At 41.2% G+C, this 16,883-nt stretch overlaps 1 protein-coding gene across 4 annotated transcripts in view; it reads right to left on the minus strand.

Annotated features, from left to right (window-relative positions):
* St18 (ST18 C2H2C-type zinc finger transcription factor) overlaps positions 1–16,883 on the minus strand; it is a 59,228-nt gene that overhangs the window by 17,410 nt on the left and 24,935 nt on the right. For 2 of the 4 annotated variants that reach the window (XM_038347829.1, XM_038347830.1), the window contains 3 exons: positions 15,445–15,656; positions 7,164–7,409; positions 819–934 (listed from right to left, as the gene is read on the minus strand). In XM_038347829.1, the coding sequence (XP_038203757.1) occupies positions 819–934; positions 7,164–7,409; positions 15,445–15,656 (574 nt within the window). The remainder of the gene's footprint in view (positions 1–818; positions 935–7,163; positions 7,410–15,444; positions 15,657–16,883) is intronic. The other 2 variants (XM_038347832.1, XM_038347831.1) reach the window with 1 other exon arrangement.

A 16,883-nucleotide genomic window follows, 5' to 3' on the forward strand; every position in this document is an offset into this window, starting at 1 on the left:
TCTATTTTATTTTTAGAAATACATAGTAATTGTTCTATTTATGGGATTGCTATGATATATCGTAAATGTTTCCCAAAGGCCATGCCATGTGTAACTAGACTGTTTTAGTGCTCAGAGTTGGAAAACCTCAAGGAGTGTGGCCTAGTGGGAGGTCATTGTACTTGTGCCACAAAGGGAATATTGGGATCCCCCTTCTTGTTCCAAAACACAATGATGTAAGCTGTTTCCTGCATTATATGCTCCTGCCATAAAGTCCTGTTTCACCACAGACGCAAAGGCAATAGAACAAAGTGGCTCTGGATAAAGACCTTCAAATCCATAAGCCATAATAAACCATTCTTATAAATTGATGAGAGAAAGCTGAGTAACAAAGGGGTAAAATGTGATTGTTCGATTTATGTATATTTTGTATTAATGGCTAAATCAGAATAATTGCTCATTCAACTCTTCTGAGTTAGGAAAAACTTAAGAGGAATGGAAACCCTTTCTTCCCAAGCCATAATTTTCAGAGTAATTACAAGGTTAGCTGCCTCCCTGAAGTCAGGATTTAGACACCATGAGTTGCGATATCTCTAGTTGAGTATCAGTGACCAAAGAGTATGCATCGCTATCTTGTCTGCAAACAACAGAGGTTCCCACATCTTGTACTTTTGGAAGCTGCCTTAGTGCAGTGCAGAACACCATATCTGCTCACTAGTTAAGATGCCCCACGGTAGTTAGAACTTTCACTGTAAAAACCTGAGTGCTATCACTCACAGTTGTAAATCTGTCTCTCCTAATGGCCAATCCTTTAGTGCAGGTAGCTGAGCCGTACTTACGTAATTAGTTCTTTCTTGAGATCTCTTGAATGGAGCTTGGGCTTTGGGCTTGGAATAGAGGTTTCTCCAGCAAACTTCTTTTCCTCTAAATTTTCTAGGGAGTTCACAGGGTCTTTCTGGAAAACAAATAAAAACCAAAACCAAAAGTGGTTAGTTGAGGGAGAAAGGTAGAAGACGTTAGGGAGCCATGAAAGACAACTGAATTGGAAATTATTGGTGTCAGCTGAGTTTAGCTTGAAGACTTGCCTTGAGTCCCACAAAGGATATATATGAAAATATAAAACGATACTCTGTAAAAGGACATTTCCTGATTATTAGAGGGATTGTATCTGAGAAGGAACACCTTTTAAAAATTCACATCTTTGTTCATATGGAAACATTTCTTCAACTATTTGGTTGTTAATATATTGGTACATTTCAAATATTTTTATTAAATAAACATGTCCTAATGAGCCCATGAATCATTTTTACATATCTAGCTGTCATAGCAGCATCAGCAGAACAGAAGGAACATTGTACCATACTAAGAGCACTGGTAGAACTATCTCAATATGATGCTATTTTATACCAAATTAACGGACTCGAGAATAGCACCATATTATCCTTCATATGGTTTGTGTTTCTAAGTATTTTACATTACTGATTAAGAAAATCTTATACCAATATGCACTGGAAGGGAAACATGAACATGTACAAACTGCAGAGAAGGGTTTTCTCAATGACCCCTCCCACACACACCAGATTCCTGATACCTGCCCATTGTGCCATTCAGCTTGATGTGGATTTGGCTTCGGAGCAGCTCCATTCTAGTCTAGAATTGCCTTGGCCTTTTGAAAGCCAATGTGAAGGCTAAATAAGTGCAATACTGTCTCAGTGTGGAAGGGCCTGTTTTCCCACTAAGATATTTATTTTTCACCAAGTGGCATGACATAAAATAATCATTTTATTGTTTTCTTTATCATGGAGTTGAGAACAAAGATTCTCTCTGAAGGCATGTCCATTTACAGATAAGCATGAGAATGCTTTTGGTTGAGGGTTAAAATCTGTGTATTATGGAGTGTGGGATTATGGAGGAATTTTAAAGGAAATGATTATATTAAAGTTCAAACTATTATATGGATAAGAGGCATATGAAACAGTGTTGACTGGATGTATGCTACTTATCTGGCATGATAAAGTGTTGTAAAGGGTTTTAACACCATGGTTTTATTGGCAAAGACCTTTTAAACATTTCATGACTTTTTAAACTATAGACTCTTGTGCTTTTAATTTTTTTGTAAATTGGTTGCATTTTCTGCTGTTCCTTTGCCTTCACATTCTACTCTGCAAATCTGCAGGGAATGCATCATATGTGTCCATAGCTAAAATAATTCTCAGGATTAATTCTGTTACCGAAATATATGATACTGGATGAAATATTAATTAGCACCCAATGTAGAATTCAAGAACATTTTTGAGACTGTTATTCAAAACTTAAAAATGTATAGTTTCTAAAATAGTAATTTTATTCTGTGCACAACACCCAAAAAAGACATGTATGTGTGCATTTACAGAGTACACGTGTGCAATCAGATTCTTCAATGTACAGATGGAAGGTTACATTGATTTCAGTAAAGACCAGAACATAATGGTAACATGAATAACAGATAATAGCATCTGGCACTTTTAAAATTTTAAGCCCTGAAATCTTTGGATAACTGACAGTTGAATGAAGCTGACAGCCCTAGTTATTTCTCAGCACTTTCCTTTTGAAATATTTTGAATTTTTTCCAGATTCAGGATATTTTTTAGAGGGCATCTGGACAGGCTATTTCTCTGTGAGAGATAGACAATATTTTCTGAAAATTACCACCAAAATTAAGCAACTGTTGTGCATATGAACTAGATAACAATGAATTAGAAATAATCACTCAGTTTCCGGTGGTGTGAGTGCTGTGATGTAGGGGCAAATGGGAAGAAATGCTTTCAGATCTTCAAACATTCCTGCTGGGGTAGACTCAGTGTCCCTAAGCAACACAAGGAAAGGGACCTTGTTCCTTAGTCACATCATGAAGATGTGCCAGAGCATCAGCCCTTGGTCCTCATCCTTGGCCCACCTGAGGCAAGGACAGCTTCCACACACCTTGTCCACATTATCTCTTCCCTCTTCCTCTCCGTGTCCTTCCCCTCCCCATTTCATTTTCCCTTTTGAAACTTTTCCTAATATTCCCTAGCAATCTCTGTTGTGATGTTTTTTTTCTTTTTTATACATTTCTTCCACTTTACTTTTCCTTTGTCTTAGATAATCTCAAGTTATTCACCTAATTTCTGTAACACAAGGACCAACTACTATACTTTCTTGCTTATGCTTTCTCTTTTCTGGAAATGTTACCAAAAACTGTTTCACAGGACTATTGGGATAATAGGACATGGTATAGAAAAAGTTATTTACTTATATATTTTTTACTGCATGTGGTGTTTCTCTAATGTCTTCTACACAAGGATTCTAATTAGATGTTATTAATTTAATTTAAGCTACGTTTCAGAAATGGTATCTTTCAAGCCTCATACTTGTTTATCTTCAAGATTCAAAATAGTATGTGAAAAGTACTCTGTTCATAGACTACCTTGGTACAGATGAGGGAACAAGAACAAAGGCAGGAAATTGTACCAGGGAGTACCAACAATTGAGTATCACTTTTATGTGAATCTCCCTCAACTATGAACAGCTATGAAAGAAGTGGTTAACTCACCCAGGGTAAGCACTGTGAGTCCACAAACCCTTAGCATCCCCCAGTCTTCCTGGACCATGTCAGAGGTATGAATTCCAACATAGCTTCTAAATTCCATTTCAGAATACTTCAGCTGAAAACTGTAGAGTAAGACTGCCCTGTCAGATCTTACTTCAGGAGAAGACCCTCCTTCTCCCCTTCCCCCCCCCCCGTGTGTGTGTGTGTGTGTGTGTACAGAAAAATAAAATAAAATACTGCCACAAACATATGTTGAAGTAGCGGGAAACAAACATTTGAATCCATACAAGTACCAAAATGAACTCAATTTTTTTAAAATTTTATTAAAAAGATTGGAAGTAAAGGTAAAATGTTGTTGGGAGACTCATTTTCTGACACACTGGACTCTAGGAAGGACAGACAAGAAGTGAGTGGGAGAAGTGACAGATGACATACAAGTGTAGTGACAGCCAGACAACCCTGGCTATCCTATATGAGATGACAACATACCCAAGTACTCATTGCTGCATTTCTGCGCAGACTCACACACTCCTGACTGACACTGGGAACCAAGCTTCTAGGAAGGTTTCTGGTACAGAAACTGACCATGGTTCAGTCAACACAGTCATGTGGTCAGGAACAGGATGGTTAAAAGCCTCTCATCACATGGAGTTGAGCCATCAGTACATGCCAGGATTCTTACTCTTACAAGAATGCGATGCCGTGAGAGCTACTCTGTAAAGCGCTATTTCTCTTGAAACAGAATGACTTCTTTTTAGCACCTATCATCTCTCAGCACTCTGCCTGCTGCCTTCTTGGCTCCACGAGGAGGTGGAGCATGGTGCATCCTGTGTGCACACAGGATGGCAATGGGAGAAGTTTATAGTCATTACTGCAGACGAATAAACTGCCTGTTTATTCATCTGAGTTTTTGAGTTTTTGAGTTAGGGATATTTAACCGATGAAGTCTATGCAAGATCTGAAAAACTCCAATTAGGTAGATTAGAGTCAGTCTAACTGAATGCTGCTGCGCTAAAGACCATTCATCCTCCAGGTGGTGATGAGGATTGACATGGATGATGTTGGTACAAGGATGTCTTTGATTAGCACAGTGGGTACCTGCTTATGTTACTTTTCATTTGCTTCTTAGGGAAGAGTCTCCATATCTATCACTATGCACAAAACTTAAGTCTAAATGGATCAAAGACCTCAAAATAAAGCCAGTCAAACTGAACCTTATAGAAGAGAAAGTGGGAAATACACTTGAACGCATTGGCACAGGAGACCACTTCCTAAATACAACCCCAGCAGCACAGACACTGAGAGAAACAATTAATAAATGGGGCCTCCTGAAACTGAAAAGTTTCTGCAAAGCAAAGGACATGGTCAATAAGACAAAATGACAGCCTACAGAATGGGAAAAGATCTTCACTAATCCCACATCAGACAGAGGTCTGATCTCCAAAATATACAAAGAACTCAAGAAATTGGTCACCAAAATAACACAAAATCCAATTAAAAATTAGAGTACAGACCTAAACAGAGAACTCTCAACAGAGTAATCTAAAATGGCTGAAAGGGACTTACGGAAAGGTTCAACATCCTTAGTCATCAGAGAAATGCAAATCAAAACAACTCTGAGATTCCATCTTACACCTGTAAGAATGGCCAAGATCAAAAACACTGATGACAACTTATGCTGGAGAGATTGTGGGGAAAAGGGAACACTTCTGCATTGCTGGTGAGAATGCAAGCTGGTACAACCCCTTTGGATGTCAGTGTGGTGATTTCTTAGAAAATTAGGAAACAACCTTCCTCGAGACCCAGTAATACCACTTTTGGGTATATATCCAAAGGATGCTCAATCGTGCCACAAGGACATGTGCTCAGCTATGTTCATAGCAGCTTTGTTTGTCATAGCCAGAACCTGAAAACAACCTAAATGTCCCTCAACCGAAGAATAGATAAGAAAAATGTGGTACATTTACACAATGGAGTACTATACAGCAGAAAAAAATAACGACATCTTGAATTTTGCAGGAAAATGGATGAAGCTAGAAAATGTTATTTTGAGTGAGGTAACCCAGACCCAGAAAGACAATTATCACTCACGCATAGGTGGTTTTTAAACATAAAGCAAAAATATAAAAGCCTACAAACCACAATCCCACACTAAGAGAGACTTACATAGATCTAATCTACATGGAAAGTAGAAAATGACAAGATCTCCTGAGTAAATCGGAGCATGGGGACCTTGGGGAAGGGTTGAAGGGGGTAAGGGAAGAGGCAGGGAGGGGAAGAGAGAAAAATGTAGAGCTCAATAAAAATCAATAAAAAAATAAAAAACCAAACCAAACAAACAAAAAAAGAAAGGGTCTTACGATATAGATTATACTGATCTTGAACTCACAATCCCCCTGCCTTACTTTCTTGAGTGCCAGAATTACAGAATTACAGGCGTGTGCCCCATGCCACTATGAACAGGCCTGAGGCCAGGGGAGCACCATGGTGGAGATTGAGGCCTTTTCCCTTAGTGTGTCTCCTGGACCTCCCTCACTGCTTACCCTTGGAGATGCCAGAGGAGATGCATAGAGGAGAGAAGGAAGGGAAAGGCAGGAAGGAATGGCGATCCTGCAAACCTATGCTCACTACTGCACATGCTGACTCACTGAGACAGTAAGCAAAAATCAAATTACTCCCCATGTCTGAAACACAAGGAGCTGAACTATTGTTCATACATATGTCTGCAGCAAATAGGCATGTTAGTCCTTTAAATACACCACCTGGAAAGCCCCTTAATGATATTTCTGATTAACATCACAGTCAGATCACCCACGCTCATCACCAGGGCTACTTTTGTAACTGCGTGGGATGTAAGTATCTGTTGAGGCCACATCAATGAGGAGGACCAGATGCTTTCTACCCTTCCACCAACTTTGACCCCTCTCAGGATAATCAAGTATACAAGTATGCCTCCTGGTCTTTGGACTCGTTCAGCCTAGATGTCCGGAGACCTTTTAGTTACTCACGTAACTCTCCACAGACATGTCCTATGTCTTGGGACCTCCAAGAGACCTAAGACATGGCTCTGACATGCTTTCAAGATTCTTAATGTTCCTGACTGGATTTCACCTTGACACCGATTCCAAGTGTGTTATTGAGTCAACCTTTTAGTGTTGAGTAAGGACCTTTACAGGATACTGTGAGGACAACTGTCACCATTGTGTGAGTAAAACCCACTATAATGATGCTAATTTATGCAAATGATCTGAAAAGTTGAGTTCATTAATAAATTTCATCTGAAATTTAAAAGCATTACTTTATCTTGATCAGAAACATAAGGCCTGATTAGATGGCTTTTGCTGCTCTAGAAGAGGACCTGGGTTCAGTCCACAGCACACACATGTTGGCTCACAATCACGTATAATTCTTGTTCCTTGGGATATGATCCCCTCTTGTGACCTTCATAGGCACCAGGCATGCATGTGGAATACATAAATAAATGCAGGCAAATCATTCATATACATAAAAATACAATGGAAAATCTGAATCAAGGCATAACACTTGTTTGTGGCGATAGGAATGTGAAAGAAAAATTAGAAAGGTAGTCTAGTGGACAGACACATTGACACAATACCTCTTTCTCCTCCTCTGTCTTTCCATGGGTTTTGCTATAGTTGATGGGCACATCCCAGCCTTCTTGGTCACAGAGAGCCTGATAGAAAGCAGCATTGACCAAAAGGCTGCTTGCTTTGAATGGGGAAGAAGATGGGGTTGTAATTATAGTGTGAGAGGAAGTTGGGGGTATAGACTTGTCCAGGATTCGGTTTTTTTTCATGCTTAAGTCCAATGTGCCATTTTCGTCCACTTCTATCTCAGCTCCCTGATAGAGAACAGAAACAGAAAACATCTCAGCAGTTTGCAGTTAGAGCCTAGCCATGTGGGGCTTTTAAGGGATAATTTAAAATGTAAGCTTTTATGGAAGTATATCTGCTTTTAAATCCAGCTTTCTGATTTGCATTGGCTAACGTTCAAATCTTAGGAAGACTTTAAAGAACAGCCCATTAATGTGCTTCATATTTCTGGGTTTAAACAAAGTAAGCTTAATATAAATGAGATGCATTGACTAAAACAATTTTACATACTTGCATATTTTAAAGTTTAGCTTCGAAAGTCTTTTCCACCCACTGGAAATATCATTCTAAAACTCACCATTTTAACATTAATATTTGTATTTAGCAAAAGTAGCACATAACTTCCCAACTCCCTGAACCATAATAATAATCTAACATTATAAACATGCAAGTCTAATCAGCTAGAAACGAATTTTTTAGACTATTGTAGGAGTAGGAAAGCAACATTCTTCTTAGACCATCTGAACTGGAGAAGTGTACTCGTTGATTGTGTGTCAACCTGACACAAGCTAGAGTCATCAGAGAGGAAATGCCTCCATGAGATCCAGCTGGAAGACATTTTCTCAACTAGTGAGCAATAGGCAAGGGTCCAGTCTATGGTGGGTATTGCTTTTGTTGGGCTGTTGGTCCTGGGTTCTATAAGAAAGCAGGCTGAACAAGCCATCAGAAGGAAGCCAGTAATCAGCATCTCTCCATGACGGCTGCATCAGTTCTACCTCCGTGTCCTGTTTGAGTTCCTGTCCTGACTTCCTTCACTGATAAACAGCAAAGTAGGAATATAACCCAAATAAACCCTTTCTTCCTCAACTTGCTTTTTGGTCATGGTGTTTAATTGCAGCAACAGAAACCCTAAGACAAGAGGCTTTGTTCAAGTGAGGTAAAGTGGGAAGGGAAAAGTGCTTGTGGAAACTGACTTCACTCTGTGTCTCAGAGGTTCAGTTCTGTAATGAAGATTTAGGATGAAGGTCTTTTTTTTTTCCTGGTGTTTCCTGTGAGACATAATAGTGATGAGGCTTTCCAGGCCCAGGGTCTTTGGAATTCTAAGCCAAGCTATTAATTGTTTCTGAGGAGAAGCCTCTCTGCCTGGGTAGTAGCCACCACAGGATGACTCCTGTGGCCCAGTTCTTCAAGATTTGCACTGTAGGAGGCTTTTTGCCAACATTACCAGATCTCTCCAAAGCATGGAAAAACATGCCTATCAACTCTCCAAATAAGTCAAATAACCTTGCTGTTATTTCTAGATCACCCATCAATTTATAGTTAACTTCTTGTCCATTTCTTGACTTTTCCATTTTAGTCGGCAAAGGCGACATCTCTTTGATTATGTTAGCAAGACCCTTAGATCTTGTGGTCACCAGATACTGTCCAGAGCATGTTTTAATGCCCTGCTCATGCCCCTCTGGTCAGCAGTCACACAGGCTGGATTGGTCCCTGATTGAGAAATAAAAGGCCCTCTTCTTTTTTTGTTTGTTTTACCTGCAAAGTTCCTATCTAGTCTTTCAGTCCATCAGCATTTATGGGAGGTAAATACACTTCTAATACAGCAGGCTAAAATACTTTGGCCATATTTTTCCGTCCCGTTTTAGTAAATAGTTTAATCTCCTGTGATAGTTTTAAGCCCTGAATTTGACATTACAGCTTATCCAGGATAATAACATAGTAACCACAGCATCTTATGCCATCTGTATAATATCAAATACATTTTTATGCTAGCATTAATAAACCTCTGTTATAAAAAAATCCAAGATATTAACCATATCAGAGCCACCAGCCCCGCTTCTTACATGAGCTCACAGTACATTCTGCCAGTCGGGCATCAAAGCAATTTTTGCTTTGTAGCTGATGTGTAACTCTAGCAATGAAACAGAGCAATAGTAATCAAGTTTAATGGCCAACGTAAAGTAAAATGCTAAATATTGTAGTTGCTGACATTTTTCATAAAAAAAAAAACTTGGGTTAAAGCTGCACAACCAACATTCACATAAAATTCCAGACCTCTGTGACAGATGGCTTAGGAAAGAGAAGCCATGTGACTGGGCTGCAGAGTTTTATAGTGCAAAACCCATAAATAGTGCAGATTTAAGCTTTGAAAAATACCAACTATTCCAAGAATAGTCTCATATATATGTACACATATACACATATATATTAGTTCCTATAGAAGTATTTCAAATATTGTTTAGAATTTAGAGATCCTAGGAGCCATTGTAATTATTTGTGCTGCATAATTCAAAACATCTCATTCCTAATGTTTGGAAGCGGCGTCTCAGCTTGCTGCACGGGGCACCTGACTTGGGGAAAGGGGACGTCCTGGGCTGGGGATAGGAGTACAGATGGGCTTTGAGTAAGTGCGCAGATGCATCCAACAATTCCAGTGCAGCAGGAAAGGCCCTTCTACCCACGATGGGGATCACACATTCACAGCATGGGTTTTTATTCAGAGTGACACCACCAAGCATTATTTTTCCATGCTTTGAACTCCAAATGTCAGCCCAGAAATCTGAGTGGTGGGAGAGGCAGGGCCAGAGCCGCAGCTGAGGCTGCACTTCCCGCTCACACCTTCCAACACGTAGGTTTCTGCAGTGCCATTTGGGATCTTTAGTGTAAGTATTTACACTTTAAGTGTCCTTGGGCTGGTTATATACCTTTCAGCTTAGGAGAAGAACATAGGCCATCGATTGATGCTGCCTTTGAGTTGCCAACCTTATGGCGCTGGGTGTGTTCATTGCATTACTGAGGACCTGCACAGTATGATCATAACAGGACAGGGTCCAGAGAAGAGAAACTGAAAGAGCAGATTGTTCTGACTTTTGGTGGAGGGGGGGGGGTCCTTTATGAGTAATGGCTTCTAATGTAAGGTACCAAGTTTATGAGGAATGATGGGGGAACTGAAGGTTACAGACATAGCGATTGTCATCTTCGTCTCTCCTAGAAGATAAGTAGTGGCCTGGATGTCGAACAGCAGTGTGAACACAGCACCTCTGTTAACTAGAACATCGTCTGCTCAGTGAGACAGGAATGATGAGGAGCCAACGGCAGGTTAGAAAGTCCTGCACGACTGAAGACGAAAAGGAAGCCCTCTCCACTCTTACTCAGCAGTAACTAATTGCTTCCACTGTAAAGATGACAAACATGTAAAATATGCTTATAACATAGAATTATGCAGTTCAGAGAAGAAGTGACTAACCCAAGGTGTGAAATTGGAATGAAATTTAGAGCCACTTCCCCAAATTTCTAGGCCTTCTTCAAGCAAAACACACATTTTGAATTTGAAACCACGCTCTATCAGGCTCTTGATATGACAGTATATGAGCTATCAAGTATTTTAGAAAATAACTATGGCTATGTGTGAATTCACATTTCATTTCCAGCAATTACAGCCGTGCCACTCGCAGAAAATTATTCAGTATTTCTGTACCACCATTTCTTCCATGGCAAAACGGAAAATTATTATGCATGTCGTTGGCTTTAGGAGGCTTTAGAAGGATTAACATGGTCAGAGAGCTACAAATGCTACCTAGCACATAGTAGGTATTCTATAAATCTATCCCCAGCGAGACCCTCAAGTACTGCTCACAGGGCTAAAGAGTCAATATTTCATTTGTTTACATGTCTTGAGGCAGGATCTTGCTACGTAGCCCAGGATGGCCTCAAGCTCCTGACATCCTATCTCAGTCTCTCTGGTGCCGAGGTTCCAGGCTGCACCACCAGGCCCAGCAAGGAGCTCTCCATGGGTGTCTAGTTATAATACACCTATAGACTCAGTTCTTTACGATCCCTGCCTCGAGACCCTCATCACCTTTCACTCACAATGTATGGTACAATGTGCTCTGATGTTAAAAGCGGCTTTGAGTTCTAACCACCCAGGGGCCATTGGGGTATCCCTGCGAGCAGGCGGCACTAATGGCATGCTGTGTCTAGGCCTTGTTCAAGCAAAAACAGACTTTGAACTTTAAACACTTCAAGTAAGTGTCAAATTTTTGTTTTCTTTTAAGGAACTGCGCATATGTCACTTTGTCTAAACAGGTGGGGAAAACACCAAAACAAATAACAGAACGCTTGGCAAGCAGCAGGGATGAGGATAAAGATGGGTTTGAAGCCTGCTTTACCTCTGTGCATGAGAATGAGGGTAGAAAAAGTGGACCAGATCTGCCACAGGCTGGCACGGCTCTGAGGGGCATTGACAGAAAGTCCTCAGTGATTCCAGGATGCTCACTCTCTGGCCATCTACACTCATGACTCTCCTACCTAGAGTCACAGTTGCCAGGCAGAAGGACCACAGTTGTGTGAGTGTGACCAATTTATGTTTCAAAACTCCTATTTATGTCAAATAAAGATGGAGGACATTCTCCTTATCTTAGAACCAACAAAAGTACTAGAATAGAAAAATACTAGTATTTCAGACAAAATGACCTTTTAACCTGTATGATGTTTACAAGAACTAATCGTACAAATTATTCTCTCCTTTCTTAATTTCTTCAGCCACATGAAAGAGATCTGGTGGTATGACTATGTTACTCAGAGCTGAAATGGGATTTTAACGCAAATAGTTTCTCCTAAAATATAAAATGTAGTGAGCTCTGGTTTGGAAAGTTACCAGACATGTTAGACATGGCTTGATGTTCTTTGCACAGTTATGGTGTGTACCTGGTGTGTAGAGAACACAGGTTGATTAAATGGACAACAGTGTGCATAACAGGATAAGTTATCTATGTCATCTGTGGTGGTCTGAATAAAATAGATTCATAGGGAGTGGCGCTATCAGGAGGTGTGGCCTTATAGAAGTAGGTGTGGCCTTACTGGAGGAAGTGTGTCACTAGAGGGTGGGCTTTGAAGTTTCAGAAGCTCAAGCCAGACCCAGTAACTCACTCGTCCTGCTGCCTGAGGATTCAGACGTAGCTGAGACTTCTCTAGGCACCATGTCTGGCTGCATGCTGATACGCTTCTGACCATGATGACAATGAACCAGACCTCTGAACTGTAAGCCAGCCCAAGTTAAATGTTTTCCTTTCTAAGAGTTGCTGTGGTCATGGGGTCTCTTCATAGCAATAGAAACTTGAACATCATCCTTCATGTCTTTATATTTACCTAAGGACTCAGAGCTTCCTTGACCCTCTAGAAACAATCTGAGTGTTTTACAGATCAGAACCCTACTTAGTGTGGGGTCAGTGGTGCCCTTGCAGAAAAATCTACATGTACCTGAGGTGGGGTTTCAATGCTTTTAAGTTTTGCAGGGTTTGGCCTTCAGACCTCAGTGTTCTCTTTAATAAATTCTCTGATTTGTGCTATGAGCAACCAAAGAGATGCTCACAGCAAATGTTTCTGGATAGAAACAAGAGGAAAGAAAGAAACCATCCATCTCCAGTTCAGATGGAAGGCACCGTGAAGCCACCCGTGCAAGCCCCACCCGCCACAGGCCCACCTCTACCTCTGAAGGTCCAAGAGCAGGGCATTCCTTTCCTACTGCTCATCTATAAGCTCCTTGAATTCAAGGTCTGAAGTCAGGCTAAAAGAGTGGTTCTCAACCTCCCTAATGCTTCGACCCTTTAATATAGTCTCATTTTGTGGTGACCCCCCAACCATAAAATTATTTTCGTTGCTACTTCATAACTGTAATTTTCCTACTGTTAAACAAATTGCGGGGAGTTTCCTGAGGCTGTTAGATGACCCCTGTGGAAAGGATATTTTATTCCCAAGTGGGTCGCAACCCATAGGTTGACAACCAGTAGTCTAACCAGTGGTGAAGGCAACCCCAGTGCTTAGCCCCGTTTGTCTCATATACTGACACAATGATAGAATAAGAAAACACATTTTTCTGCATTTGCTTCTAAATATGAAGCATAGAAAATCTTATGGCTGTGAACTTAGAGAGATAATGGCACTAACAACCTGTGATAGAGAGCAAAACTCAAAACTACTAAAGGAAGAATTCGGCTGGCACGCAATGCTCAGAGGAAGATGGCAGCTAATCCCGGGTTTGTTGGCAACAGCAAAGCCCCACACCCAGCGCGGTTTGCTTAGATGCAGGTCTGAAGAGTTAATGAACCTGTGTTTGTTTTGTTGTGTTTCTTAAAAGAGTTGTTTCAGCAAATTTGTGAGCCACAGTTCTATATTCGGAACACCACTGAAGACAGAGTTCTAGACATTGATAGAGTTGCGTGGGGATGGGAGAAGTCGGCTCGGCAGTTCAGCGGTAGTGTTCACAGGGATGCTGGGGAGCAGATTTATCCTACGTTAACAACCACTGTTTGTACTTCTTATAGAACTTTTTAAAAAGATTGCTGGCCTAAGTGGCTCTTTTTAGAAGCTGACCTAAGCCCTTTCTGTCTCCACTGTCCGTATCCTGGCATCAGTGGGAAGTGGGAAAGGCTGTGTTGGAGAGGACGTTGTCTTGGGAATGCCAGGTCTGCTGACACACGGAGGGGACAAAGCAGACTTTAGAAAGGGATTGTATGGCTTTTGGAAATGTGGTGATTACACAGGTGTTTTTTTTTTTTTTTTCTAATCAGAAACGTGGCTTTAAAGGGGAGCCGACTGAAAAGAAAATGCCACTCAGCTGGTAGTCATCTCTCTGTTACTTGCTTGACATCAGCCACTGAATGGAACCTGAAGACCTCAGGTGATAGAAGCACACCAGATAGCAGGAAATGCGTGTGCTTGCAAGTGGACACGCGCTCGTCCTGGCAGTGTCACCCGCTGCTCCACCTCGAATAACCAGGGCGTGGCGGCATACCCCATCTCCTCTAAGACAGCGTCTAAGTCAGGCAGAAAGCAGTAGGAAGGCAGACATTGGAGTATTTCTGGAACCGGGCACCTCTATGACATTCTTAAAAAGGGAAAATAAATCAGACCTTAAAATGTCAATTTGAAAACAAAGTTGCCTTATACAATCCCTCAAATTTTTCTTCCGTGCCAGTAATTTGCGACTGGCATCATGAATTCAGAGACTCGCATATTTTCTCCATGTTTTTAGAGGATATATTTTTTTTCTTTGTTTAAGAACCTCATTTGTTTAAAGATTGTTTTTGAGTGGGTTTTGGCAACCACTTCTTCCTGGGGTTTACTTGGCTTGGCTTCTTCCAGAAGCTAATTCTGATTCTTCTGTCAAATGCTTGGTGGCACAGTGCTACCTGCTTTCCTGAAGGCCTGGCACAGCACAGGCAAGCAGCTGACCACGCAAGGATGAGGCTGCCCTTAAAGGGAAATGTCTCAGCTTGCGTTGCACAGACTTCAGGGTCTGAGAGTCACTCAGGAAATCAAGGGTAAAATCCGTGGCAAGAGAAGGTCTGGGTGTTCTATGTCGGCAGGCTTCTAGCTATCTAAATAGGTGACAAGCTCTTTAAGTGAGGCCGTTTGTATAAACAGGGGAAACACTGAGCCCTTACAGCCTCCGCTGTGGCCCACTGCCTGCAGGGTCTTTGGGCATTCATTGGGTCACCGTATGTGTGAATATGTATTTCCCACAGTTAGAAAGGAAGGCTACAGAAAATATGATTAATCTCTTAGGAAATGCACTATGTTCACAAAATCCCAGAATGTGGTTCTGGATTGAATAGTAAAGCCTCTACTCTCCTCAGTCTGATAAGTCACTGTACTGTGGGTCTTATGAGAACAGGACAACCTAGATGTCCTCACGCTGTGCAGGGGTGACATGTACAACATAGCTTCAAGGTCAGTTTCAAGAGTGTTCCACCAGTCGCTGTTTCTAAGTGGCTCTGACCTGCAGACGGCAAACAGCTTCCATTGTAGAGATACTGGAATAGCAGCTCTCTTTTCTTGCTCACCAAATGCATCCTAACAGAAACAGTGATGACATTTTCCTCAACCGTCCTCACAAGGCACTGCTCCGCAGACTACTAGACCACCAAGATAAGCACACAGAGAGCTCATCCCTGCCTGGGTGGGAAGTAGAGGAAGCGAGTGGATGCAGTAAGGAACATGAAAGGCGCTTGATTCTCGAGTCTCACGCGCTGGCCCACCTTCCACGCTCTTGGCCTGGCTTACCTTGGCACGCAGGCTCTGTGGTTTGTTGGAGAGGATGTCTGTGGCTTCCCTGCAGCGGGTGGAAAGGTTCAGGATGGCAGCAGCTGCTGCTATGTGGGTGTCTTCACTGCACTGACCATGGCCATAAGAGCTGGCACGGATTGTGCTCTGTGTGTGGGCGCCAGCACTAGGCAGCCCATTAGGAAATTTCACTGGATTTGAAAAATGCTTTGCTGTTGAAGAGAGATTTGATTAGCAATTGCATGTACTCGGCTTCAATCATCAAAGATTTTTTTTTAAAACAAAACATCTTTCATTAAAATAAATTAAAGCAGAACCATTATCTGTTGGTACGTTAAATGAAGGTTACACAGCCAGGTTTCACCAAGGTGCCCAGACTCGATGAGACAATCCTTCAAAGATGCCCATTCTCTTAAAGAGTTCTTGCATTTTCTTTATAGGTAACAGAGACTCCATCACCAATGTTACAGGGCAGGTGTATTAGCAACATGTATGCAAAATTGTAGGTTTAAAAAAATGAGCAAAACCCATCATATATTGCAAACAGTCCAGGACAGGTGTGTACACAAGGTGAACAGGCTGAAGACCCTGACTTGGTAGAGCAGGCACCTTTCAGGGGCTGCTCTCACTGAGGTTTCTGCTTAGATACGGGATGTACTTTGATTACTTGCAATGAATGCTTGCTCCATCCTTAACATAGAGGGCCTGTTCTCAAGGTGAAGAGGAAGGCCATTTAGTTACTAAGGCTGACTTTCTCTGTTTTGTTGTGGGTGTCACAGCTTTTCTGAGGGATAGCTATGCAAATTTCTCTTCACTGTGGGCTGTGTGTGAGCTCCACTCAAGGTAATGGAAGAAACACCCAGGGTATAACAATATGAAAACACTTAGCTATTAGTTTTGGATTAAGTGTTGCTTATTTTAAAGATTTGCTAATTGTTTTCTAAAAGATATTGCTGAATATTATTCCTGTAACTACAAGAATATTAATGTTACTAACTCTATTATGGTTTTTTATAACTAAAAACCAAACAATATGAGTCATTAGTGCACTCTTCATCCCCCTGCATGTGAATTAAGTAAATATGTACATATATTCATTGTACACATATAATAAAAATATTTGTGCAAATTAGGATGCTAGATAAAACCATTATGTGTGTACATTGCGACCCAGGTTTGTTGGGACCACTTTTGATTAAGACTAAGTATATCTTTTTTATTATTATTATGTGCTCATCAATGATGGGTAAACTCTTTTCAAGTTTCTGACCTATCTGGAGGGGGATCAAGGGGGAAAACCCAGACTTTATACATGTAAGCAATTGCTCAATCCCTGCGATCCTCATTGCCAGGTTCTTAGTAGCCTTCGAGGCTCCTGCAAGCATGGGTCAACAAGACATAATAAAGCAAACACTGAACTCACAGGATGCTCGGTCCAT

This window comes from Arvicola amphibius, chromosome 11 (genome assembly GCF_903992535.2).
Source record: "Arvicola amphibius chromosome 11, mArvAmp1.2, whole genome shotgun sequence".
Taxonomy (NCBI): Eukaryota; Metazoa; Chordata; class Mammalia; order Rodentia; family Cricetidae; genus Arvicola; species Arvicola amphibius.